Source organism: Aspergillus eucalypticola (genome assembly GCF_003184535.1).
Source record: "Aspergillus eucalypticola CBS 122712 chromosome Unknown BO83scaffold_37, whole genome shotgun sequence".
Lineage (NCBI taxonomy): Eukaryota > Fungi > Ascomycota > Eurotiomycetes > Eurotiales > Aspergillaceae > Aspergillus > Aspergillus eucalypticola.
This window is the reverse complement of record NW_020290311.1, coordinates 190,117-216,537: the sequence shown is the minus strand read 5'-3', so window position 1 is coordinate 216,537 and position 26,421 is coordinate 190,117. Positions and strand designations below refer to the sequence as shown.

Sequence of the window (26,421 nt, the reverse complement as noted above, 5' to 3'; positions counted from 1 at the left end):
GGCTTTGTCTTACTTGGTTTACTGGACTGTTCGCTAGGATACGGATGACTCATTTTCAACCCAGAATTGAGTATTAACTATTGGCTTTGAACGGAAAATTGAGTCAATCATTGAATGCGAGAATTTACAACACATCACTAGGTGGAACTTAAGTTCTGCAAAAGGAAACGGATGAAGTACATTGTGGTTGAGCTTTTTACATTGCGGGATATAGATAATAATAAGAATAGATAGATAGGTAAAAGCGCAGAGACGATTACATTTAACCGGGGGGAAGGGTGCTGGCGTCAACAACGTCAGCGGCGTCCTTCTCGATCTCCTCGCTAGGCTCGAAGAGAGGAGACCGGGGCAGAGCCATCAGACCGGTACGGGTGGATTCGAGGACACCGAAGGGGCCGATGAGCTTCATGAAGGAGTCGATACGGGAGGGTTTGGCGGAGCTATATCATATCATCAGAATCAAGAGATGGAGGGAAATTGTATGTATGACTCATGGGGCGAGGGTAACTTACACCTCAACAATGCAGTTGTTAGTACTGATATCCAGCACCTTTCCACCGAACTGATGAGTGAGACGAGTAATCGCATCCAAATGCTCATGCTTGTGTCTCAAAGCCTGAGAATGGGGCAGATTACGGGGGTGGAACTCGGTCTTGGCAACCTGCGCAGCCTTATCCTTCTGACCGTCCGTCTGCTCACCGGGGGTGGTGATTTCGCGGTGGTGCTGCAGCAATTCCTCGAAGAACTCGGGACCCAAGATGCTGACCTTGGCGAGGAGGAGCTCGCGCTGCACCAGAGCGGACTCGGTGTAATCGAGGACAGCCCAGACGGGGACGAGATCATCGAGTTGACGACGAGCCTGCTCGACGACGCCGTCCTGACCCTGCAAGACGATGGTCATACGAGACAGATCCTCGACTTCGGTGTTACAGACGACGAGGGAGTCAATGTTGAAGCCGCGAGCGGCCAGAATACCGGACACGCGGGACAGGACACCGGGCTCGTTCTGCACCAGACAGTTCAGGATATGGCGCTTGGGAGGGTTGGTGGGGACGGAAGGGGTTTCGTAGAGAATGGACGAAACGGCCGTGGGGGCGTCCCATTGAGGCGAGGCATCGTTGACGGGGAGAGGGAGGGGAGACCGGCGATGAAGAGCCTTGTAGGCGAGGGCTGAGGTCGAGCTGGAGGAGGAAGAGACCCGAGTGGTGGTGCTGAATCGGGAGGCTGCCCCCAGGCGTGAGGTACGGCTCGCAACGGACAGGAAAGGCGTTGATGCTGTCGACGACAGCATCAAAGGACGCCGGAAAGCCATGATCGCCGGCGACGGATTAAGGCCTGCACTTTTGTGGGAAAAAGTGGCAGGCAACAAAGTCCGGAGATCCTCGCAGGGCTTTTCTGGGGTCGCGGAGAATAAAGTCCGCAGGTGTTGGAACTTCGCATTGCATTTTATACGCGGCGGCCTTCCGACCTCGGGGCGCTGACTCAGTCTCGGCGGTAAGGATTTCGTTTGTCCCGTGACGACTTTTATTACTTACCATACATACTGAACTACCGGTAGATAGTGTTTGCACGCTTGGCTGTTTTGGGGTTAGTTGGGTTTTGTTGAACTCACATGATCGGGGCTTGTATCTTCGTTTCTTCATCGATTCTATTGTTTCTAGAGGGCACTACTTGGTAGCTGATCAACTTATAGATACATTTAGTGCATCTTACGCAATGTTCGATTGATTTGTTGTGTTCATCTACCTGCCTACTACCTCTCCAAAGGAAATATTGGATCCAAAGGACCCTGTACTGTCAGTACGGGCACACTATCTACTTACTACACACACTTAAAACATTAGGCCTATTATTGGCTCCGTGGCAGCTCGGCATCCCCCGTGGCTGGGCATTTCTTGCTTAGTTTCTGCTACTTTTTCGCTGGGCCACTAAACTATCTCGAGTCGAGTCCTCTTTAGCGGCCAAACCGGGGCGGATCGTTCCAAACTCCACCGCCTGCGAAAGTCTTTGGCAAGTTTATCTTGGCCTTTTCGGAGCCTACCTTGCTGCCTTGCCTCACGCCCTTCATTTTCACCTTAGACGTCACTTATCCCTTTCCCTTCTCTTAACCTCTCACTTCCTACATTGCCGATACTATGGACGATCGCCGCTCGAAACGCTCTCGTTTTGATCAGACCGAGCCGGAAGTGCGACGCCCGTCGCGCTTCGACCGCCGCTCTCGGTCTCCCTCGTCGCGACAGTCCGAATCGACTCGAGCTCGCAGCCCTCTCAGTCGTGAACCTCGGAGCCCTAGCGCAGACCCTGCGAAGAAGACCGATCCCGCTGCCGCCGCTGGTACGTTCGTCCCTTGATGATAATGGCAAGAGGAAACGTGTGTAGCAGCAGAATTAACGTTGGAGTCATACACAGCTGCCGCTGCGGCAAAGATCAACGCCCAGTTGCAAGCGAAGAAGGGCATTCAACATGTCGACGTCCCTCCAATCCGCTCGGTAAGCAACGCCCATGCTGGTCGCAGCGCAAAGGATAACACAATATGCTGACTCTGGTTTCCACTACCTAGACCGCAAGCCCCGTACCAACATCCGGCTCACCTGCCAGCGGCGACGCATCTGGAAAGTTGAACGCAGAGATCTACGTTGCTGATGGAGACTATATCAAGGATATTGAGATTAATGACTTGCGCAACCGTTACACGCTGACCAAAGGCTCTACCCAGAAGATGGTAATTACTCCTATATACATCCGCTGATCCTGCCCAGGCCCAGAGCCCAACACCTGTCGCAAGCTAGCTAGCTGCTGGCTTCCGTCGTTCGCCATGCGCCTTTTTGCTTGGTTTTGCTTGCTCGTTTTTGGCCTTGTTACTTCTACCCTGTCCTTTTTCTTTCCTCCAATGATTCGTTTTGCGGTTATGGCTAAAGCTCACCCAAGTCAACATCTTGCAATAGCATCCTAACACTTGCCCTCATTTGCATCTGCTGACCTCCGCTGCGTGACATTTAGATCAAAGAAGAAACTGGCGCCGGTACGCCTTTCATTCCACATTCATATTATTATCAAACTTTTGACTACATGAAGGAAGCTCATCATTTTTGTTCTCTTTTTAAGATGTCACTACGAGAGGAAACTATTATCCCGATAAGAGCATGGCCACCGCCGCGGTACGTTACCAACTCCCCCGTTGATTCAGACTATCTAAATTACTAACACGCAACCTCCACCCAGAACCCCCCGCTCTATCTTCACGTAACGAGCACAAACAAGGAAGGCCTCGAAAAGGCCGTTGCCTTGATCGACGATCTCATGAAAAAGGAACTTCCCAACCTGGTTGATGAGCGCCGGTTCCGTCGTCGCGAACCCGAGCAAGTAGAGCGCGATGAGTACGGTCGTGTACGTCCTTCACACCATACCAGCACCAGCTACTCTCTCCGTCCCTTCCTTTCAAGATTCAACACCCCAGAGAGAAGTCTATAGACAGCTAATGGTATACAGCGTAAATGGCCCGAGGAGCGCATCCCTGTCGATCTCGAACCGATCCCTGGCTTCAACCTTCGCGCTCAAGTCGTCGGACAGGGCGGTGCCTACGTGAAGCACATCCAGCAGAAGACTCGCTGCAAGGTTCAAATCAAAGGCCGTGGATCTGGTTTCATGGAGCCCAGTACTGGTAGGGAAAGCGATGAGCCGATGTTCCTGCACGTAGCGTACGTAACGCACCTATACCCCTTCCTGTCCCTGCAACACCGGAAACAGCTTGCACCGATACTTATTACTTTCATTCTGCAGTGGTCCCGACCCGAATGATGTCCAGAGTGCAAAGGCCCTGTGTGAGGATCTACTAGCCAACGTCCGCGAACAGTACCAGCGTTTCAAGGAGAACCCGCCCCAGCACAGCTACGGCGGTTATGGCGGCCAGCGCGGAGACCGCTATCACTACGGCGGAGGTTACGGCGGTGGTGGTGGTGGTGGCGGCGGCGGCGGATATGGTAGCAACCATCACCAGAACTCGCCATCTACCTCTGCCAGCCCGTCGACCCAAGCCGCAGGTGCTGCTGGCGGTTCGGGAACCGGAACTCCCGACTACAGTGCCCAGTATGCTCAATACTACGGAACCGACCCATATGCTGCCTACGGCGGTTACCAGAATTACCTTGCCTACTACCAGTACTACCAGGCGGCTGCTCAGCAGCAGCAGCAACAGCAACAGCAACAGCAACAGTCCCAGAGCCCCGCTCCGCCGCCGCCGCCTCCCGCCAGCGAGGCTCCCCCTCCTCCCCCTCCGGGATCGGGCTCTCCGCCACCTCCTCCGCCCGGCGGTAGCTATAGTGCTGTAAGTACAATCCGCCGACTTAATGTTGTGTGGCCAAGCCTAAGTATTGACTGCTTGGTTCGATTTAGGTCCCTCCCCCTCCAGGACTGTGAGGTGATGCTTGGGAAGCTGCCATAGCAGTAGCCCAAAGCAGAGAATCAAAGAAGGCTATGCTTATTCAAGAGTATGAAACGGTGATTCTATGCAGGCGCAATGGATACCTGCCTGCCAGTGAGCCCCATCGACGACCGAGCTGCCTCTAGGCTGTCTGTACCTTTAGTCCGTTCTTTCGTTCTTATTCGACCGAGGTTTGGTCTGTGTTGCTAAAGTCTGTAGAGCAAAGCCGGAAATCTGCGCTCATTTCTGAAGCTAAAAGAAAATTTGCTGTTTTGCTTAGCGAATTATCTGGTTTGCCCATTGCGTTGGCTCTGGTAGGATGTGTGCACGCCTCTTCTTTGGGGTGGTATAAAAAATCATTCCACACGGTATTGAACCGTAATACTGGTATCTTTCGCGTACGCTGGCTTGACAAGAATAGTCGTGTCAGTGGTCGACCAGCAAGATGGCCAGTATCTATACCCCAGTATCGTTGAAAATTCTTGTCGCAATATATATGAAACCTATAAGAGATACTCAAACTTCTAAGGATCAACCTCAGGAAAATACCCCCGGGAACATCTTTTGCATATACCACGGGACGTCCATGTCGGCAAAGTCGTCTGTGTGGCTTTCGGGCGCCATTCTCGCCTTTCGCTGGGCAAGAGCGTGAGAACCTTCTTTGCAGAAGTCACAAGCAAAGTCACATGGTGAATCAGTGGAACCATTAGTTCTCATCCCCGATGTAGGGACTTGGGAACCCATCTTCTCAAGCTCAAAATCCCCAAAGAAATCCTTGATCAGGTCATGCCTGCATCGTGTGGTATTCTCACAGTAGCTGATCACCTTCTGAAAGCTAGCTAGTCGAGCAAGCTGATTCTGAATGGTGGTTTGTGCCTTGCTGTTCTGGTTGCTCATGTGCGCGCCAGTGCGATTGCGAGCGTTCTCAATGTCTCGTTGCAGACGATCAAGAATCCTATCTCGCTCTTGTGTGTTGTAGTAGACAATGGATGCGGCGGCATGACCGTCGCGACCTGCACGACCGGATTCTTGAACGAAGCCTTCGAAGCTCCGCGGCGGACTCCAGTGAACAACGAAGCGGACGTGTGGGCTATCAATGCCCATACCGAATGCAGTAGTAGCGACGATAATGTAGAATGCCGGTTGTTCAGGTGATTTGTTCTCAATATCTGCATGCTTAGGGAATGACTTAGATGATGTCCATTCGGACTGGATACGCGTACGGTCTTCAGAGGATAAACCAGCGTGGTAAGCCACAGCGTGAATACGGCCGGGCCAGCTTGCTGATAAAGCGGGGGCTAGTTTATCGGATACGGTTCTGAGAGGCACATAAATAATCCCACTTATCGGGGCAAGCGTGGCGGGCGCAGAGCCACTGACGGCCTCTCTGCGGGCCTGGACAGACTGGAGCCATGAGACGAGGTTGTGGATCTGGAAGTTTTCTGGCTCTGTGGGGTCGCTTGCAAAATCGTCGAGGTACCTTATCTCGTAATGAATGTTTGGACGTGCAGAAGGAGTGTTAAAGATCTTCAGCTTGGAAGGGTCCAAGCCAAGAAGTTTGATGATATCTTCCCGAACACGAGGCGTTGCAGTTGCTGTAAGCGCACTGATTGGGATCGGTGGATTCGTCAAACTTTGCTTGAACCAGCTCAATTCTTTGTACGCCGGCCGGAAGTCATGGCCCCATTCACTAATGCAATGAGCTTCGTCGATGGCAACACGAATCAGTTCTCCCTGGCGGTGGATAGTCTGTAGATTGCGTCGAAAGCCTTCTGTCTGACAGAGTTCTGGTGTCACGTAGAGAAGCCGGGTCTTCGGATGACCTGATAGTAGGTCATCCAAGATCACACGTCTCTCAGCAATCGGAGTCGTCGAGTTGATTGTTGCTACCGCAACCCCTAAAGCTTGAAGCGCTTTTACTTGATCGGTCTGCACGACATATTAGTACCGCTCCAGAGTGGATATTGTGCAGGCTGACCATCAAAGCAAGCAAAGGGCTAATCACAACGGTCACTAAAGAAATCGTCAGACACAATCTGAAAGATGAAGATCTTCGAGTAGTAGACGCAGGTGGACCAACCGCCATGGCTTATGACTGCAGGTAGTTGAAAGCACAGGCTTTTCCCGAATGAAGTATTTGCCTGCAGGAACACATCATGGCCGTTGATGGCCGCCGTGATCACCTCACGCTGAAGAGGTCTATACAATAGTTTCTTTTAAGTCGAGTACTCTAATAGGAACTGATGGCAGCTTGAACATACCGAAAGGACTTTTTCCGGAAAACTCGGCGGAGGTAGAAGTCTATATCCACATTGCGATGTTTGAGATTCCCACTTCCCATTTCTGCAGCATCGTTAGAAGCACGACAGATGTCTGCACAGGCTGGGAAATTTCCCCAAAATCGAGAATTGAGGCATCGGCTGGAAGACGCGACGCGGGGAAGGCACGATACGCGATGCCACGTGATATCGATAGAGATCCTAATCAGGAAGGCAGATGGGATTCTGATTTAGTGACCCTTAGATCGGCAAGTTTGAAATGAATTTCTAGACCCAACTCTTAAATCCATTATCGATGATATCATTTAAAAAAACTAATAACACACAAGCTTGTTCGCTGTACAGGATAACAAGCGACAGCCTTTAGCTGTTGCCGTTGAAAACACCGCTATCAGGCTTCAACCTGAGGGTATATACTACTATAACAGGTCTATAATGTACATGTATCACCATCCCACATCTAACCCTCCATAATTGGCTAATATTGCCTTTGGAGTCTGTTCATCTGCCTCTCTAGCTCTTCCTTGGCAGCCAGGACGTCCAGCGCCTTGCGCTTCTCCGGCTGCCAGATCCGTATAATCTGCAGCCAAACCTTCATAAGCTCCTCTGGCCCGCAGCATGCGCCGAACGCGCGGAGAATGATGATGATCATTCGACGGCCAAGAAAGACGCCATTCTCTATCCGGCGTTCAATTTCTTCCGAATCTTGCGGCTCATTTTGCAGCTCATTTTGCAAGTCCTGAGCTTGCTGTCGAAACAATTCGTCAACATCAATATCTTCTTCGAGAGCAGCCATGCTTTCATTGGCATGGGTGACACCTTTGCGCTCGTCGAACTGGCCCATCACCTTCTGTTCCTCGTTCTGGGCCTCGCGACACTCCTTGGCAGCGGTGCCAGCAAAAGGCAATGGAGTGTACAGTCCGCTTGGCTTTCGCGAAATCGTTGGCCAGCCTATCTCCATGGCGGCGGGGGCCTTCAATACCGGGATCTCTGTGATATGCTTTCCACTTTGGCTGCGGTACATTTCAATGAGTCTCGTCCTCGACTCGTAGAGAGCACGCAGATAGGTTTTCCAAGCTACACGTAGCCGTTCGGCCGTCCAGCCCTTCTTGTTTCGCCCGTTGCGAGCGAATCCGTCAAAAAGCAGGAGGTATATCATACCACGCGGCGGAACCACGAACACTTTCTCCATGTCTGCAAGGACAGACATGAAACCATGGATGTCAGCGGTTTTGTAAGCGTGCAATGAAAGAAATATGTGGAATGTTCGAGTGTCAGGGATTGCGTGAAGCGATTGCTGAAGCGCACGATGGTGTTCAGGCATGATCTCCTTCAGTGAGGTGGATTCTTGCAGGACTCGACCCAGCTTCTTCACTCTGCTCCGATAGAGGTTCATCTCCGATGTGAGATGCGGTGTTTTCGAATGCTTCGACTCGATGCTTAGTTCCCCTGTCTCTTGGGACTTTGCTTGGGCCTCAAGCATCTCCGCATATATCTGCTTCGCTGAGTCCACATCTCCGGCACGAATGAATGACGCCATTAGGCAATTCATTACAACCGTGTCAACAATCTCACCACTCGAAACAAATTCATTGAATGTCTCTTGAATGCCAGCAACATCCTCTTGCATACCACAATAGTAGAGCTTGGAGACCTTTCCGAAGCGCCGGAATTCAATATTACGCTTCTTCATTTCCTCCAATAGTCGTTCCGCGACGGTGAACTGATTCGCTTTGATGGCAATATCGAAAAGAATGGTGAACACGACATCATCAGACTTAACACGCGCCAGATATTCCATCTGTTTCCATAGTCCAATGGCCCTCACCACATCTTGCTTGCGTACTTTGCCAGACGCTCGTCCTGCAAGGTGTATAGCGGAACTCCAGAGCGAGCGGGATATGGGCAGCTTCGCAGCGACCATGTCTTCTATCAACGCAAGGTAGCGACGAGCATCCACCCAACGACGATCTGGAGGATCGGCGAACCGACGTAGGAGTGCTCCTCTGGAGCGTTTGGACAGGTAAGCAACCCCGGGGGAGGGAAGATCTCGGTAGAGTCGAAACACGTAATGGTTTGAAATCCTCTCATTCCACATAGCGTCCAAAAATACCTCAACCGTTTTATATTCCAAAGCATCCCGCGATTTGTCTACCGTCGGAAATACCTTGTTTGAGGGCGGTCCCTTCTGTGTCTCGTTCGCAACAAGATCAACTGCCTGTTTCCAGTTGAGTGAACTACCAAAGGCAGCTCGATATAATTGTGAGGTCGATGTGTATGCTTTCCTGCTTGGACTTGTTCTTTTATGATGGCGATATTTCTCCGACTTGCTCGACGAACCCGGTAACCGGCCAATTTTGTCATCGTCAGGGGCGTTGTCGCTCGCAGTTGAATTATCTTCGCTAGTTGATGCTGTGTCCGCTGTTGGTAGCTCGCTGTTCAACTTCCCCAGATCCATCTCTCGCAATCCTCCATGTGACTGTAATGTTGATTCTGTACCCCCGCCTCGGTAGCGATCTTCGAATGAAGATCTCGCTGAGGGGCTGTTCGCATAACAGTTCCCTTCACCATCCTCATCCTCAATTCTCAACGCAACACCGGAGTTTATCATCCGTTGTGCACTTGAACGATGCAGACTCCCTGTCGATGTGCCTAGACAGTCCAGGCGATGTTTCGACGACAATTGCCTGCGATGTGTCAACCCCCGATCCTGCCATCGAGCGACATTGTTCCCTGGATTCTTCATGGAGATCGTAGAGATCCCCCTAGCGCGAGGGGTGTGCTCATGGCAGTAGCCTGCCATGACCAGGGAGCTGACAAAAAGGTCTGCTAACGACGCCGCGGTAGGGCGGGCACGTCTGGAACTGAGTCGTCTGAAGGAGGCATTGTAGGAGAACGGTTCGGAGTTTGACATCGAAGTGTGACGGGAGGGGAGACTCGTATCCAACCGCTGCGAGGGGAGAAGTCGCAGGTCGGTCGAGTTCTGGTACCTATTGGGAGGAGGCATGAGATGGCAGACATCGTGGCATTGGATCAGCCCTGCATGTCCCGAGGAAATCTCGAGCAGCTTGAAGAGAAATGGCCCGAGAGCTCTTCAAGCGTGACAGGAAGTAGTCAAAAAATAAAATGGGGACAAGGACGAAGGACGTCCCAAAGGGCAAGAGGGAGGGGAAAAGTAGGAGGGCGTAAGAAGCAGTAGATAGACAGCGAGGTTGAGCTCTGGGTCAAATTATTATTATGGGCTTTGGCGTTCGCTCTGGCTTTGCACCGGGCGGAGCCGGCGACGGGCCAATCGGAGGCGCGCATTGCCAATCCTCTTTTTTGCACCTGCGCAGGTATCTGGAACACCAAACTCCCGGACCTTCCCTGCCCATGATCTTGTCTCCCGAACACCTGGGTCCAGGCCAGTCGTCGTCCATATCTTCAAGCTTGGTCCATTGATCGTCCCGCCGGTCATTTGCTTCATCCCTCCGTCGGGTTTGTTGCTCTCCGGATTTGTCCTTCCCTCCCCGCTGATTCTGCACGGCCTTTTGGCTGCCGCGTCCGACATCACGATGGGCAAATACAACCTCACGGCCCTCCGGGTTCGCCAAACCGCTGTGGCACAGAAAGCCGCCGGCAAACTTCCCCAAACGCCCAAATGGCTTGATATAATGCACGATGTCCCCCCCACTGAGGTTCTGGTGCGTAACCGACCTCAACAACACCAATTGGTTCGCCAGCGCCTGAAGACCGTCCCTGGCGCATCGAGGCCGCAGGCCGTCTTCGAAGTCCAGGAGAAACGCATCAAGCCGAAGAAGGCAAGCCGCATGTTCCAGCCTGTCGAAATCAAGTACGAGGAGGATCAACTGCGCAAGGAATTTTTCCGCGACCATCCCTGGGAGCTTGCCCGACCCCGAGTGCTTGTTGAAAAGTCCGGCAAGGACTTTGAGAGATATAACTGGAGCCGGCTCCAGCAGCGAGGAAAGCACCTGGACGGTGAGAGGTACGTTTAGGATGTCCTTAATCTGTGGGCGGGAAGATCTCGCCGATGATTCAAGTATTTGATGCTAAATCTCCTCTTTTCCGGTGAAATAGCGTTGTTCAGCGACAGCTTTGGCTCCTCAATAATGTCCCCGATATGACCAAGAGCGCCGCTTACGATATTGCACGCCGCGAATTCTACCGCCTCCGTCTACAGGAAGACATTGAACGACGTGTTGCTGCTGAGGAAGCCGAAGCTACTGGTGCTGTATTCGGACCGACACGTCTAGAGATCGGTATGGACCTCGAGAACAAGGAGTATGAGCGTTGGAAGGAATGGGCCAAGTTGCAGGCCCAGCTTTCGGACCAGAGGATGGCTGCGTTCCTCGGAGCCCCGGAAGTCCAAGCTGCTGAGGAGCCAGAGACGAGCTTGGATGATGACTCCCCGGAGAAGGTTGCGGCAGCAGCCTGAAGTCGGGATTTGCTACTTTTTGAGGGTTTTAGTATTGTCAACCCCGGATGAGGCGGGTTTTGCCAGACTCTCTAATGGCTTATGTACACTACTGGACTGTCGATATGTTTTTTCCTTCTTCTTGAGTCGCTCTGTTTTATTTTCTATGCTTTTTCTATATCCTTTCCTGCTGTGAATTAAATTTTGGGTCACGTATAAATAGTCCTTTTCAGCTGTGTTGGTTAGGTCATGTGGGTAGATAGGTGCACGCATGGAGAGCTAGCAGTAGAGCCAACGTATCAACTATACGTCTGTAACAAAAGAGTGATTTAGAACCACGAAACCCCGCTGTGAGGCAATGAATCATCTGGAACATGAAAGTCGGAAGACAGTTCGTGAGCCGGCGAACCTCAAACAATAGTGGTGTTTCAAGTGTGTCTGCCGGATGTCCCCTGAGCCAATCATTGAGGCGGACTTATCGCGCCCGAACCCCCAGAAAGTTATCGACCAGGCGTTTCTCCGATTCATCTCGACCCTCTTGTCAGTCGGCTTGCTCGACCTGCAAGAGACTGCGGGCCATCTTATCCATTGGCATCTGCTTACATCTCATCGACAGAGAGTGTCTTCACGAATTCGAGATTTAGTTTTGCTGCATGCTCGGATAATCTGCCGGACAGTGGTTCTCGTCTGACAGCTGCATCTCTTCGCGTTTCACTGATCAACTTAACGCCGGCTTGCTCTGAACCCCGACCGCATCTTTTGGCACCAGAGTCGACTGCCAGTGTGATCAAGCCCTTCAATACAACCTGTCAAATTGATAGCTCAACCCGTGATTGCTCAGAGTTTCATCCAACGATCCCTCCCTACCTCCGTACTCTCATTGGAATCCGAGCGGGCCTTCGTACGTTTGAAGCCCAACCGAAGCTCTCTGAGCCAGCCTCGCGCCACACTCGAACCTGGGTCTCAACACCACACGCCTTTCGCTTTTTTACAGAATTAACGTATCCTTTGTTTGGGTTTTACGGCTACGTCGCTATTGCAGCGCCTGATGATCATGCTTCGTTCCGGTCTCAATGCTCGTCTTGGAGACTCTCTGACCATCTGATCAATTGTTCGATATTCGCGTACATTGAAAAGACGACCAGTGTCAGACACAGCCGCTAGAACAGCTCCTTTCTCATATCTTCAACCATGATCTCTACAATGGTCCGCCCGGAGGACGCCATCAGGATGCCGCGTTCATACCGAACCGACGTGGATGAGGAGGATATTAGCAGGCGAACTTCGGAACAGAACACCCTCTCTTCTTCGTCCTCCTCTTCCAACAACGACGTGGCGGCAAAAATCGAGGACGAGGTTACACTGGTGAACGGGTCTGCTGGTGATGGTCGCAGCAGTAGCCTGGGGAAACATCAGACGGGCCCCCGTCTTCTGTCACCTGACGAAACTATTGAACTGGCGCGCCGAGCAGTGGAAAATGGTATTCAAGAGACTAAACGCTCCCTAGCAGGTAGTGAGGCAGTCAGCGATGTGGTGAAGCCAAAATTGACCATTGACTTGGGCCATTCCAACATTGTCCGTATACCCGAAGCGGTAGTGGACATCATCAAGGATGAAGTTGAACGGTGTGTGATACGGGATATCAAGGCCTACGGTCAAGTTTGGAGAGAAGCTAATGTTATGCAGCCTCTCGCTATCAAATAATCACCTTTTTCATATACCCTACCGATTCGCGGAATGTTCCCATCTCCGATATCTCAATATTCGCGCGAATAGTTTTCGAGAATTTCCCAAAGGGGTAAGTGTTATGTTGCTTGCCTGATCTACAGGGTGATTTTGCGATTCTAACTGGAAATTCAGGTATACAAATTGCCGCTTCTTGAGATTTTAGACATCAGCCGCAATAAGATCGGCCACCTCCCGGAGGAGATCAAGAAATTGTCCTCGCTCCGGGTTCTATCGGTAATGCAGAACCGCCTTGACGATTTGCCTCTGGGAATCTCCGACATGAACAAACTTCAAATTCTTAAAGTAGCTGGGAACCCCTTGCGGGGCCCCCTGCGACGGCTACTCGAGACGTCTGAGACAGAGTTCGCCCCCTCGACAATGACGGATAATGAGAAGGAGGTCGCAGTTACTGCCGAGCTGAAGCGATTCTTGAAAACCAAGCAGCCTGTTACGACTCTGGAAGTGGAGAGGAACGAGCTTAGGTATGGACTTAATCTGTCATCTGAAAGTAACCGACTAACGTTGATGTTTTCAGCGAGGGCATGTTGGACACCCCCAAACCCGTCAAGCGCGGAGTGAGCAGTCGGTTTCCGGTGATCCCCAGCACCGGTGATCTTTCTTCCGACCCAAAGTCACCGTCCTTGTCTCGACCTCCGCCCATACCTCTCAAATCACACTATCGCATTGCTTCGGGACAGTCGGTCTTCCAGGGCGGATTTCTCCCACGTTCCGGCGCAAGGCCTTTCGCGGGAGTCAATGAACGAAACCGGAGCAACAGTGAAGGTATCATCCAGGCCTCTCTGGCCGCGCGGAACAAGCGGATGGGAGTTATTCGGAAGAATACCGACTTAGGGACGTTGGACGAGACCCGACCGTATCGGAATAGTCATTTACGGGGTTTGAGTTATGGCTCTATTCTTCGCACCCGGCCCATTGCAGCCGTGTGCAACAGTAACTCCACAAGCCCCAGTAGCCCGAGGGAACGCAGGCGCTTAAAGGATGGTTTTGTCAACCGAATGTCGAGTCTGCCAGAACACAAGGGCGAAAGGGAAACCGCGGAACCTATCATCGAGTGTGCGAAGGGGATTCTTTTTGCACTCTTCCAAGTGCAGTCGAATGTTTCGTCTCTGATCAATGTGATCAAACGCGATGATGCTCGGCGCAACAGTCTTGAGATTGTGTTCTACAACGCTTCTACCCACGTTGAGCGGCTAAATGAAGCCATAGAGAACGCGGAGCACCATTCTGACGACGTGGATGGGGTGCGCTCGTCGAATGAGGCTGTCAAAAGGGAATGCGAAACATGCATAATTGCGTACACTCATGTCGGAACGCAACTGCGCAATAGCATCGACAAGATAGTCGCCAATGGTGACCCACGCTACTTGCGTTCCTTGATGCTCATGATCTTTGGCAGCGTGGTTGAACTGCGCAATGCCTGTGCGAGCCTGGGTATCCCACTCCAAACCCGCAAGCCGCCCTCTGTCACGAAGCCATCTATACCTGAAATCAAAGAGTCGGCTAGCTCGGACCGCTTCCTTGGACCGACAGTCACTCCAACCAGAGGGAGGGAAAATTCTTTGTCGACGCGTCGGTTGCGAAGTGACACCACAATCCAGCACCCCCAGATCACTACGACCGGTCCTTTCCAGGCTGCTCAAAACTACCAGTCCGCTGTCAGTTCACCTGGGTTTGCTCCGACTCCGTTTAGCTATGGGGCACGAAGCCGGTCAAGTAGCAGATCTAATCATATCAACACATCCGTACCGTCGTCACTCGCGACCCCTCGTTCAGGCGAGTCCTTCCCTCCAATGCCCAGTGCAGTTGTACCTCGAATCAATCCTTTGACAGGCTTAGATGAGATCGAGGAGGAACGGATTTTTGAAAAGATTTTCTATCAACTCACTTCTGCCTACACCGCTGCCCTACAAGCGTTGCCTCTGGCGCGCCGTCAGCTAGTGCGATGCCATGAGGTAGCAGAACAGGAACATGAATCGGAAGGCATATTAATGCTATGGAACAATTTGATTCGGCGGTGCCGGGTATGCTTAGAAGTATCCGAGGCCCTGGGTCTTCGTCTCTCCAACATGAAGGTAAAAGAGCCCGGCGGCGGGATGCGGAACCAGCGCGAGTTCTGGCAACTCTGCAAGGCGTTCATGCAGTCCTTTGTCGATCTAGTTACCGACATGAGGGAGGTTCGAAGTATGCAGCTTCTCCCGGGTGATATCATTGTCATACTTCGTCCAGTCCAGAGAGCAAGCAGAGAAGCAGGTCGGTTGATCGATGCCTCCCCGTGGTCTTACCTTGCCGATATGGCCCCAGCCAACGCGTCAGCAACCATATATGGGCCTCCGCTACAATCCCAACATTCACAGCATCAAAATACCGCATCCAATGCAAGCAGCTTTCATCTGAACTCCGGCGTATCCCCGCAGTCCGTCCATCTCCCGGCGACTCCGCTAAGTGCTGCCCTTGGACCAGCAGCGCAGGCAACCGTGCCTTCTACCCCCGCAAGTGCGTACAGTGACAAATTCTTCGAAGGGGATGTGTTTCAGAGAGCTGACTCGTTGCTCTCGATGCCCAATCAGGCGCCATTTTTCAGTCGTCGGTGAGACGTTAGCATTTACAGTTGTATGAGGGAGGCAGTGTTTCATTGAGTGGAGTCTGTGCTACGGTGATTGGAGTTCTGTCGCATATTTCTGTGCTTGCTCTTATTGCTGCGAGGGGTAGCTGCTCTCTATATCTTACTCATGATCTTTGCAGGTACAAAGTTTGATCATCAAGGACCAGAAAGAGAGCCTGGTCGCGTCTGTTTCAGTATGTATACCTGGATTGTATCGTGCGCAGTCGTGACTCGAGTTGAGAACCCTCAAGCTATACACACCCACCCCGTCCTGATCTACACTGTTGATATTTGTTTAGTTCAGCCTTGTTTGCCTGTTTGTTCCATTAGTCGTTTTTTATTTGTTCATCACTCCCTGTCCGCATTCATCTTACACTCGGAAATCAGGGAGTCGGGGATAAAAGGGACATCTACTATTACATATCTGGTCTTTTCTTAAATTTTTTTTTTTTTTTTGCGAAAGGGGAAAAAGGCGTATTGGGTTTAAATTCCCAGGGACAGAAACCTTGCATAGCGTGTCATAATTCTAGCTTTTTCTTTTACCCCCAGGTTCTTCTCTTTGATGGATAATGACTAGATCGAAATGAAATAAAAATTTCTTGTAATTTGTTTGCCTGTATTGGTCAGATCGTAGTCCGTGCTGATTGTGGATCGGCTTAGCTGAATGTCTGCAAAGCAATATGGTACGCGCTGTATCTGTAGGCTAACCACAAATCTCAACGAGATGTTTCATTCTGACGGGCAGGTCAGTATTGTAAAGTTATGCGCGCTTTTAGCAAAGCAAAGAACGAAAAGAAGCCCGCAGGTAACGGATCTATATCCCCTAGGCTATCAATTACCGAACAAGAACTCTCGTGCATACTATACGAATGAAGTATCCGTGCTTTGTAGATGAGTGACAGTGGGTAGATAAGCAAACAAGCAAGCAAGCAAACATCATACTACTTACTCATCTTCTACTTCATGGCCAGTAAATACCATCTACTATCTAGGTATCCTGCATATCCCACAAACAACACTAGTTATTACTCGCATATGCCGTCGCCTATGTACCTACCTGCACAATGACAGCAACTTCACATATTCACACACAGAGAAGGACATACAACACACAGACATATCTATATCGTGGAACAGATGTACTTTTACAATGAAGTATTTTCCGTGTGTCAAGTATATGTAGTATACTGAGACATCTATACCACCCCGATTTATCCCATGATACAGTCCATCTCAATTAGCAATTCACACAATAAAGATGCACTAATGCGGGGGATAAACAAGACTGCAGAATCTGCACGGACGGTGTATTTGGAATAGAATGGAATGGAGGGGAAGGGAGGGGATTGAGATTGCGACGGTCATCCGGGGATGGAAGAGGGGAGATCCAAGCGAGCGAGAGCGTTATTGATACTGATACAGTTCGATTACCAATGCTGTATCTGCATAAACCAGGGGGTGCTTGGACTTAGTAGAGGTCCGTGGTACAGACTGTTGATGCATTTAATACTTGTTTGTTTGGTTGTTTGCTGCTGATGAAGAAGCGAAGTGTAGGCAGGGGGGTGTAGGAGGTCTGTTGATTCCCTGTTATGTGGGGTGTAGGCTGTACAAGATCTGATTGAGGAGGGGAGAGAGATGAATATGAAGGAGGATGAAATGCTTGGCTGGGAGGTAATGTTTGGTTGGGATCTGTGTCCGAGGTGAGGAGGGAAGAAGGGGGATGGACAGAGGGAGGGAGAGGTACTATGATGTCTTTGTCTGTGGCTTGATTTGGCTTGGCTGGGACGATGGGATCCCGCCGGGTGGCGCTCTTGGGGTTTAGATAGGCTTTGGTTAGCATTTTGTGGCATCTTGGATCTTCTAGAATGGTATATGTTGTAGGGATGTGGTGGATAGTAGTCAATCAATAGTGAGGGGAGGTTGTAGGCGACGTGGGGCATTAGTTGCTCAGCCTTTTCGCTCTTAACATGGAGAAGGTTGGTTCACTTGGATGAGAGATGTAGTGTCCAGTCAATAACTGTCCAGCATTGTTGAAACTGGCCGTTCTGGTCATACTAATTAGTAAACGATTAGGAGTTATGTCAATTCGTGCGGCATGTATTACGAAACGTAAAGTGGGCATTGGTCCTGCAGCGATTGGAGGGGAGGGTAAAGCAAAGATACCAATCCAATTGGCATATGTACGTCTTTCTGCTCGTATACTGCCCGGATATTGTTTCCAGCCAGCCTTGGATGGAAAATACTAACTTTCCCTATCAACCATGGTACGTTGTAGCAGTGGGGATAACCGTAGGACGCTAGTCGCGAAAGAAGTGACAAGCACTGACAGGCACTCCGCCAATGCCTAGACTAGTTACTTCCTGTATACATGCTGGGATGATTAAAATGAAGCAGAAGCAGAAGCAAAGCATCCTGCAAACCCCTCGAAGCTGCATAGGGCACGGGGCACAGGGCTAGGGCCGATGCTGCTGTCACGGGATCGAACATTGTCTCCAAACAAGAAATCTTCTTCCCTATCATCCATGTCACCATCGGAGTCCTGGAGCCCATCGCATCGCATCCCTCCAGCGGCATCCCATCTGCATTCGCTCTCACTGTTGTCGGCTTCGCGGCTGCCTATCGTCGGATTGGAAGCATCACTTTTTCGGATCATCAGCTCAGATGATGCAGCAAGCGTCGCGACTACGGGCCGAACAACCCCACTGAAAAGTCGGTGTCGTTGGAATAGAAAGGAAGCCAGCCAGACAGCAGTAAAAAGCCATAGGCGTCATCCTTCCCCTGTCACCATTCACCACCACCACTCATTCCATCCCGCCTTGTCAATGATAATTCCCAGGCGGACGGAGAGAAGCGGCATCGCCTCCCCGCCCCGCTTCAACAAGATCAGGGTAGAAAACAAATTTACTAGACACGGAGCCAATGAGGGTGCAGAGCCGGACATACTTCTCAGATTGTCGCCTGCAGGTTGGCATGAAGAAATGGGTCTGAACCATCACCGCTCTTTATACCGGCTTGCTTGCAAACGGGCTTGGCTTTCCAATTGCCGCCTCTCCGACCAGGTCCGGAATAATGAGGCGAGTTTGCGTTGGAGGGTCAAATCCATCGTGATCGGTGCACTACTAAAGTGAGGCGCCAAGCGCACGCAAGACCGCCGACAGTCAAGCCCCTTTATTCGTGCGCGGTCTTGGATAATGATCCAGCCACATTGTCTGCTCCCCCTCCGTTTTGGTTGACTGCTTCCCTGGGTGTATCCACCCCCCTGGCACGTCTTTTAAGATTCTACCCTTCAGCAGACTCCGAGCTTAAATAATAATCTTACGATGTCGATCGATAGTTTCCTCCCACTTACAACGTACTTACGGAGCGGTCGGAGTCAATAGTCCATTCCTCATCCCGCGCGTGAGCCCACTTGCCAGGGGGGGAAGCCCGGCCGGATTCTGATATTGAGGTTAAGACTGGGGAGGTGTGGTCCAGGGCTGTCGCTGACTCGGGTTGGCCTACCGATGCCACCACGCGTGTGTGAGATCCACTCCGACCGAGACTTTTGAGTGGGCTTTTCTATCTATCAATCTGCTAGGGGCGGGTGGATCGGTTAACATCCCCCATGTCCCACCCTAAGGAAGGAAAAGTGGAAAACAATGGGAGGTAAGAAACTATGATCACGGCTCTTTGTTTAACCACTTCCCCTCTAGCACCACCCCCTGTTGCCCCTACAACGGAAGACGGCAATGGTGAAGGAATAGGGGTCTGTAGCGCGATCTTTCCGTCGGCGGTCACCGAAAGGAAGACTCAATCGCAGTTCTTAAATGTCGGTGGACCAAAACGGAATTCAGTCGGAAACTATCATTGTCAATCCCACACACGATAGTTGGAACGAAGTAGGTGATGAGTCCTACGACCGGGCTTTAAGGTTTCTATGGAGCATTTTTCAGTGCTTCGATCGCAAACAGAGCAACGGAAGAATCTTCTTCGGAGAGGCAGCATCATTGTACAGTAGAGGCGCTGGAGGCGCGCAGACCACAGGGACAATTAATTTGTACCTGACAGGGTACAGGCGACGAGAATGTACCATTCACAACACGAGGTCAATCCGGATGGCATGACGGGGATGGCCTTGTCTAGCAATGGTCGGTGTCGCATAGAGCCGTTGGCGGACTGTTTCCCGCTTTGGGAGAAGACCACTAAAGAGTAATCAGAACGGAGGAAGGAATTGGAATGATCTGATCGGAGCGGACATGGATGTCCTGACAGAGTTATATCCCGATCTTCTTCAGTATGTCGACGATGACGAAGACAGTCCGTCGCAAGGATAGCTTCGGGAGTACTTCTGGATGCATCAAGGGCTGGAATGCCCGGATGCCCCCTGCTTTGCCCTGGTTTCTACTACTCCCAGGACAAAAGGTAAAATGGGAAGCAAAAAGGAGAAAAAAAATAAGGCAAAAAGAAGAAAAGGGAAAAAAAAAAAAAGTAAGAATTAAAAAAAGAGAAGAAAAAGCAATACACCCTAAACAAGAAGCCGGATCAAGATGGATCCGTGGCCCAAATTGATCTGAACACCGGGGACGGCAGGCTGCATCGTCCCTCTGGCTGTCTGCACATTATTCAAGTGGGAATACACCGAATGCCCTCTGCGTACAGAGGTGCATGTATACTCCGTGCTTGTGTCCGGCCCCTTCTGCACACTGACCTAAATTATTTCGTTTCTTTTTCGACGATCTCCCACCTTCCTCCTGGCCGAATATATCCTATCCTGACCAGAGGGATTGGTGGCGCCTGTCGCTGAACGCATGATTGGGATTCTGGGGGGACGGCCTCCCTATCACATCGGCGCCGATGGTAAGGGACAGTCAGGACCGGATTCACTCCCACAATGGCCGGGTACCAGCATGGGCACCGGCACACGCCCGGATTTTGAGATCGTACACGATACCGGGGGGGTTTCCTGTTGTTGCTGAGGAATGCTGCTGGGGGCGGAGGGGAAGGGAGGGGGAAAAGAGTAAAAAATATTGGCAAAAAGCCAGCAGGGATTGTTGGTGGTGAGATTTGAGTTTCAATCTGCGCCCTCGCGCGGCCGTTAAGGAATGAACGAACGGATCAGGATCAGAAGCAGGCTCACGGCGCAGCAGTGATCCCATCCCATCCCCATCTGATCCTCATCTGATCCCATCCTTTTACCCACTCGCCTGCCAGAACGAACACAGTTAAGAAAAGGGAAATCCCCCCTCCAAGCATCCCACGTCATCCACTATGTGACTAGGGATCGCTGGACCGACTCGCTGAACGTTTCCAAAATTCCCTTTCCCTCGGTGCCCGTTCCCGGGTGCGAAACAGCGCCCCGGAAAGTTCGTAGCTGCTGCAAGCGTCTAGATTAGATCAGCCTCACTTTTCGCAGCGCTCCTGCAAAAGGCAGTGGGTGCCTCTGACTAGTCAGTCGCATGCTGGCTGTCTTCTAACCTTTCTCTTTCTCTCTTTCTCTCGCGCGCACTCTCTGTCTATTTTCCCCTTCTCTGTCCCTATCTACTGCGATGCTACTGCGCCGCACTCCTTCTCTTTCCTTTTAGCTCTCCGTCTGGTGGCTCGTGTGTCCAACCTACTGCGGGCTTGTAAACCCTCCTTCCTTAAAATTTGATTACGTGCAGGGCCGTCCTTCTCCTCAGGCTCTGAACACCGTTACTACTAAGTACTCCCTACTTAATAGTATAGGAGTATACTGAACCTGCATGCCTATCTCCCCTCCTCGTCATTGGCTATATCATTACAACTGATATCCCGGTCTCTTTGTCAACCTGGTTGGACGCGATTTGTCAGAGCAACGTTGTCTACTGCTTCTCTTGTCGCCATTGGACTTCACTCTGCCAACTACCTTTGTTCGCTACGGTGATCTCTTTTCTTGTTGTTGTCGTGTAGGCCCATTGGACCTTGTTCCTTTCATATCTCTTTGCTGCCTGCGACGGTCCTCGACCCAGTTTCATCTGGTGCCCGGCCGGTTCCTTCGAGCTTTTTGACTTGGCAAGGAGACGCAGATAAGGGAAAAACAGTGGGAGAAAAAAAAGTAAAAAGAAAGAAGAAAAGGAAAAAGAAAGGAGGAAACTGAAATTCCGATTCGCAAAACAAGGAAATTGGCCCCAATCCCGAAAGGTTCACCTAGGGTCTTACTACTATCGAAACACTATTTTGACAAGCCCGGCATCCACGATTGCCCGTTTTATGATCGGCATTGGCGATCGACGTCGTTGACTAACCTCGGGTGCGTACTATTTCTCCCTCCCTCACCTGGGTTCCTGTCGACCGCAGGCAAGGACTGTTCGCAGGGTCGCTGCGAAGGGATCCCAATCCGAACCCGCCGTCGAGTATAGGGCTTCCGGTGCCTTGCGTCCTATCGCCCAGGAAATGCCCGTGATCCCCACGTTCTAATCGCTGTCTCCAGATTTCATCTATCCATTCTTCCGAGTCTACCCCAGACCATCTCTCTTCCTGGACTGGTGCAGTTTCTCCTACCTCGTCTGCTCCGAACCCTTTCTGGGCGTTGGCAAGATCGGATGGAGATGGACTTCCAAAAAACGAAGGAGGCCCGGCGAGATACGCCGAGCAAGAAGGAAGAAAACTCCGAATGCCCCTTGGAAGCATATGGAGGCAGTGGCCATGCGAAGGACTCGCCCAAGAATGACTCTCTGGACCACCATCGCGATGCGAAGAGCCCCCCAGACTCCGCGAATATGCACCAGCGACGCCAGCCGGGTAAATATACCTACCGTGATGGTGTAGCCCCAACATTTCCGTCGCCTATCCAGATGGCAACACGGGTTCTGGCGCCGTCTGCACGAGCAATGCACATTCCCCCAGCCCTGCCACTCAGCTTGGAACAACATCAACGGCTACTAGCTGCTAAAAGGTATCCGCCAGTGACCAAGAGTACGCTTAGTGAACTGGACCTGCCTTGTATCATGAGCAACATTAACCTCCGAATGGACGCCAACTTTGACCGTGATCTTCACTTTAAACCTGACCTGCAGGGAGAAAAAGGCGAACGGAAACGAAAGGAGGCCCACGACTACTGGGAGGCTATGGCTGATGAGATCGCTATATATGCATTCGGTGCCGCACAAGGGACGAACGGGACAGACAATGTTGGAATCTCAGATAATCTATCGCGGACCTTTGAACCGCGGCTACCCGCCATGTTCGAAACCTTGCAAGACGTCCTGAAAACGCTCGTCCCTGAGCGGGACCATCCGGCTGTGGTACAAAATCTCGAGGTAACACTCCTGATGCAACAGATTCAGAAGGGCGTACTTGATATGGTGGGTGTGGCAAGCTGGCTGGCGGCCTTGCTCAAGACACACTGCGCTCCTATGCGCGATGAATGGGCAGATAAGATGGTCAAGCAGATACGGTCAGGGTCGGAGTCGCAAAATTCGCACCAAATCGTCGAAGGACTCAAAACACTGTTCGCAATCTTGGAAGCGATGAAACTGGTAAGGATCGGGCATGCTGGGCTTGGCGGCCACGCATATTGGATGGAATTGCTAATGTGTCTCTAGGATGTTGCCAATCACCAAATCCGTGCTTTCCGTGTATTGCTCATTGAAGACACCGTTCCGTTCCTACAGGAGTATTTCCGAGGCAAGATCGAGAGGGACAATTTCTGTGTGGAAACATCGCGACAGTGGTATCTGGACCTCCGCGATCGAGAGTTGTGCCGCATGTCGAAACCTACCCAGATGGACGGGTTCTGGCCCGTCTCTCTGTTGTTTGGTGGCATCACCGACTTTCTTCTGCAGTACCGGCGACCAGACAAGTTCCCTGAAACGTTCGTTTTCGACTCGGACCGGCTGCGGCAGCTGCGATCTTGTCTCCAAAAGCTGATCAACCTTGATATCTGCTGGTTCATCTTCGAGTCGTACATCAACGCACAGAAACGGTATCTTTCGGCGCCAGCGCAAACATACGCTACTTTCCGCACCCGTATCGGATCGCTGATGGAAGAGAACGAAGACTACCCTCGAGGGGATCCTCGGTGGCTGAGAAGCGTACGGAGCATCGCGCTGGAGATTGCACGATTTGCATGCGCCGCGTGCTTCCAAGACGGGTCGGTCTCGGACGATGTCATTGTGCAAATAGAAATGGCACTGGAATGCCACCTCTCGAGCCCCTCCAACTTGTTCCAGTATTTCCAGAGCTCTCTTCGCGAGAAGCTACTAACAGCGACGTTCACGACGGCGAAGAAGTACATGAGCATGTCACCCCTGGCGATCTGCGAATCGCAGCGCAACTATCCGCCCTCGTCACTAACACAGCAGCACTATGACATCGAGCGAATCGCCATGCGCCTTGCACACATGGGCGTGCTACACTGGAACGTCTGGGCGCCGATTCTATACATGCGCGAGAGTGTGTCACCGATTGACGTGGCGAACAACACGAGAACGGTCACTGACGTGGCGCGCTCGTCCACCCTGTAATCCATCGCCTTATTTGCTTTTTGGTTTTTGAGAGTTCTCTTCTTCTGATGTACTCTTGATATGGGATTACTATGCGGAGTTTTGATCTTGAATTATTGATTGCAGTTCAGCGAGTTTCATGCATGGTTCTTTTGATTGGTTTGGCGTCCATATGGGGAAGGGCATATATACTACTTCATACTGTTTAATGGGCCTGGTGTTGGGTTTCGGGCATTCGAAGGAAAACAGAGGATAGAGATGTGCGATATGCAAAGAATGGTGGGATGTCTTTTGGCAACTTGACAATTTATGGTTACTCAAGATGTATTACTCTTAGATAAAATGTAGAGTTCGATGCTGATATGCTGAGAGTAGTGATGCTGATAGTTCATAGTTATGCATGGGATATTATACATTATGTAATCTATCATTCATAAACCACCGGCACATCAAACACTAGTTAACTACGGAGTAGATCATAGATATAGATTTAACATCAACATCCACTCTGTTCCATTCCATTCCTTGATATCCATTGATCTATCCTCACAACCGTTGTTTCACAACAAACGCATAGTAATTATTATTCTCGGGTCGGTCGTATATTCCACTCTGTGATATATATATACATTCGACGCTGTCAAACATACAACCATCACCACCCCACGCCGAAACCACCAACAGAACAAGCAGCCAACCAAAATACTTATTGGGACTCCTACTAGCTCAGTACCAGAAGCCATACCAAGACCCAGCTAAACAACCCTCAATGTCCGAAGAAGATATAAAGAAAGAAGAACGATCTTGAAGAAAGAATAAAATGAAATACCCCTGGCTCCGCCCCCTCAAAGCAAAAGCCCTACAACAAATAGCTCAGAAAACGGGGATTCAGAGCTCAGGTACGAAGACGGAATTGGTGGAGAGGTTAGAGGGGGAACTTGCTCCGTTGATCATCCCTCTTCATACTCAGATTGATGCTGAAAATGATGGTGTTCCGAAGAAGCACACAAAGAAGAGGAATGATAATGACAATGGAATAAGACTCCTAAGCATCGATATGGGGATTCGCAATTTGGCGTTCGCTGTGTTGCATGCTCCTTTATTATCCTCGCACTCTTCATCTACCGTCTCATCCGAGACAGGTACACCCAAAGACACAACCAGAAAGGAAGATAATACCATAACCCTCACCGCATGGAAACGCCTCTCCATTCCTGATCTGTGCCATGCACAACATCACCAACACCTTGGTCAGGATGGATTTTCATCCCTCATCACCACCACCACCAAATCCAAATCAATATCAAAATCAAAATCGAAAGAAACAAAAGCAAAGGCAAAAGAAGACTTCTCCCCCAGTCTCTACGCCCGCCACGCATACACCCTCATCACGACCCTCCTGACCACATATAACCCCACCCATATTCTAATTGAAAGACAGCGGTTCCGTACGGGAGGAGGCTCCGCGGTCCAGGAGTGGACCATCAGGGTTGGTGTGTTGGAGGGGATGTTATATGCTGTTTTGGAGACGGTGAATTCTTCTGGACTTTTTCCTTCGGCTGGGAAGGTGCAGGTGTATCCTGTGGAGCCGGGGAGGGTGAGTCGGTTTTGGGGGGAGGGGGAGGAAGCGGGGGATATTGGGGATGGTGACGTGGTGAAGAAGACGAAGAAGAGGAAGAATGTGAGGGATGTGAAGAAGATGAAGATTGGGTTGGTGAGGGGGTGGTTATCGTCGCCGGGTTCTGATTCTGCTACTGCTGTTGGGAATGGGGATGGGGATGAGGGTAGGAGGGTAATGATAGGTGATGATGAGGTGAGGAAGTTGGCGAAAACGTTCCTGGAGAAGTGTGAAGGGAAACGGCGGATAAAGAAGGCAGATGGGGAGGATGGGGAGAATGGGGAGGATAGTATGGATATTGGCAAGTTGGATGACTTGGCGGATTGTCTGGTACAGGGGGTTACTTGGTTGGAGTGGCAGAGGATGAGGGAGAAGATTGTTAGGGATGGGGGGTTAGTTATGATTAATATCATACTCATCATGTTTATTTTAAATTGTGGAGGTATCTACTTCTACAAGGAGTAGGTAGCAATAGACGAATGTCATTCGCTCGACCAACAAAATCGCTTCGTAATCAAGGTCATCATCTTGAAAGAAATATCTACTGCAAACACAACACAAAACAAAATGTACAGAGAGCCGATGTACCCGCTAAGACGCCTTCGCCACCTGCTGGGTCAACTCGCCTGATGTCGCATCGCCTGACATCCCGAGATTCATGTCCGAGAGGTTCACGAGAAGGTTTCGTGGAAAAAAGAGAAATTGAAAGAAAAAGAGCTTTGTTCGTTAAGCGGTGGAATCGACAGATCCCAGAAGAAAAGAAGAAAAGCCAATTACCCATCCCTGGGGAGGAGAAAATTGGAAAAGAGAAGTAAAGTCTAGGTTGAAGATGGACGAAGACGGCCAATCCAAAGTCAAAATAAAATGAGTAAGTTTGTACCAGAAGCAAAACAGTAAA

At 50.8% G+C, this 26,421-nt stretch overlaps 9 protein-coding genes across 9 annotated transcripts; 6 read left to right on the top strand and 3 right to left on the bottom strand.

The window, feature by feature from the left end:
* Positions 1 to 92: 92 nt before the first annotated feature.
* On the bottom strand, positions 93 to 1,413 carry BO83DRAFT_382742 (acetolactate synthase regulatory subunit). Its single transcript, XM_025532298.1, has 2 exons — positions 513 to 1,413; positions 93 to 440 (listed from the first exon to the last, which is right to left on the bottom strand). The coding sequence occupies exons 1-2, from the start codon at positions 1,310 to 1,312 to the stop codon at positions 263 to 265; spliced, it is 978 nt and encodes a 325-aa protein (XP_025383092.1). The 5' UTR covers positions 1,313 to 1,413; the 3' UTR covers positions 93 to 262.
* Positions 1,414 to 2,054: 641 nt separating this feature from the next.
* Positions 2,055 to 4,909, top strand: BO83DRAFT_382741 (KH domain-containing protein). The gene is made up of 9 exons (XM_025532297.1): positions 2,055 to 2,334; positions 2,410 to 2,489; positions 2,561 to 2,722; positions 3,001 to 3,022; positions 3,106 to 3,158; positions 3,223 to 3,387; positions 3,490 to 3,698; positions 3,781 to 4,324; positions 4,393 to 4,909. The coding sequence occupies exons 1-9, from the start codon at positions 2,136 to 2,138 to the stop codon at positions 4,414 to 4,416; spliced, it is 1,458 nt and encodes a 485-aa protein (XP_025383091.1). The 5' UTR covers positions 2,055 to 2,135; the 3' UTR covers positions 4,417 to 4,909.
* BO83DRAFT_441484 (putative RecQ family helicase RecQ) lies at positions 4,598 to 6,797 on the bottom strand. The gene is made up of 4 exons (XM_025536340.1): positions 6,682 to 6,797; positions 6,501 to 6,619; positions 6,399 to 6,433; positions 4,598 to 6,349 (listed from the first exon to the last, which is right to left on the bottom strand). Exons 1-4 carry the CDS (start codon positions 6,759 to 6,761, stop codon positions 4,958 to 4,960), a joined length of 1,626 nt encoding a protein of 541 aa, XP_025383090.1. The 5' UTR covers positions 6,762 to 6,797; the 3' UTR covers positions 4,598 to 4,957.
* A 318-nt stretch (positions 6,798 to 7,115) lies between these two features.
* On the bottom strand, positions 7,116 to 9,878 carry BO83DRAFT_382737 (pentatricopeptide repeat protein). Its single transcript, XM_025532296.1, has one exon. The coding sequence runs from the start codon at positions 9,704 to 9,706 to the stop codon at positions 7,178 to 7,180; it is 2,529 nt and encodes an 842-aa protein (XP_025383089.1). The 5' UTR covers positions 9,707 to 9,878; the 3' UTR covers positions 7,116 to 7,177.
* Positions 9,879 to 10,065: 187 nt separating this feature from the next.
* On the top strand, positions 10,066 to 11,334 carry rsm25 (mitochondrial 37S ribosomal protein mS23). Its single transcript, XM_025529923.1, has 2 exons — positions 10,066 to 10,684; positions 10,777 to 11,334. The coding sequence occupies exons 1-2, from the start codon at positions 10,254 to 10,256 to the stop codon at positions 11,132 to 11,134; spliced, it is 789 nt and encodes a 262-aa protein (XP_025383088.1). The 5' UTR covers positions 10,066 to 10,253; the 3' UTR covers positions 11,135 to 11,334.
* Positions 11,335 to 12,054: 720 nt separating this feature from the next.
* Positions 12,055 to 15,700, top strand: BO83DRAFT_160828 (putative cell morphogenesis protein Sog2). Its single transcript, XM_025526316.1, has 4 exons — positions 12,055 to 12,738; positions 12,800 to 12,911; positions 12,974 to 13,323; positions 13,377 to 15,700. The coding sequence occupies exons 1-4, from the start codon at positions 12,305 to 12,307 to the stop codon at positions 15,451 to 15,453; spliced, it is 2,973 nt and encodes a 990-aa protein (XP_025383087.1). The 5' UTR covers positions 12,055 to 12,304; the 3' UTR covers positions 15,454 to 15,700.
* Positions 15,701 to 17,725: 2,025 nt separating this feature from the next.
* Positions 17,726 to 18,716, top strand: BO83DRAFT_412029 (uncharacterized protein; the record flags this gene model as incomplete). Its single annotated transcript, XM_025534366.1, has 4 exons — positions 17,726 to 17,732; positions 17,859 to 18,063; positions 18,193 to 18,282; positions 18,311 to 18,716. The coding sequence occupies 4 exons, from the start codon at positions 17,726 to 17,728 to the stop codon at positions 18,354 to 18,356; spliced, it is 348 nt and encodes a 115-aa protein (XP_025383086.1). The 3' UTR covers positions 18,357 to 18,716.
* Positions 18,717 to 22,003: 3,287 nt separating this feature from the next.
* BO83DRAFT_324216 (TCP11 family protein) lies at positions 22,004 to 23,926 on the top strand (the record flags this gene model as incomplete). Its single annotated transcript, XM_025527968.1, has 2 exons — positions 22,004 to 22,939; positions 23,006 to 23,926. 2 exons carry the CDS (start codon positions 22,004 to 22,006, stop codon positions 23,924 to 23,926), a joined length of 1,857 nt encoding a protein of 618 aa, XP_025383085.1.
* Positions 23,927 to 24,725: 799 nt separating this feature from the next.
* On the top strand, positions 24,726 to 26,153 carry BO83DRAFT_412027 (uncharacterized protein; the record flags this gene model as incomplete). Its single annotated transcript, XM_025534365.1, has 2 exons — positions 24,726 to 25,915; positions 26,099 to 26,153. The coding sequence occupies 2 exons, from the start codon at positions 24,726 to 24,728 to the stop codon at positions 26,151 to 26,153; spliced, it is 1,245 nt and encodes a 414-aa protein (XP_025383084.1).
* Between the last annotated feature and the right edge of the window lie 268 nt (positions 26,154 to 26,421).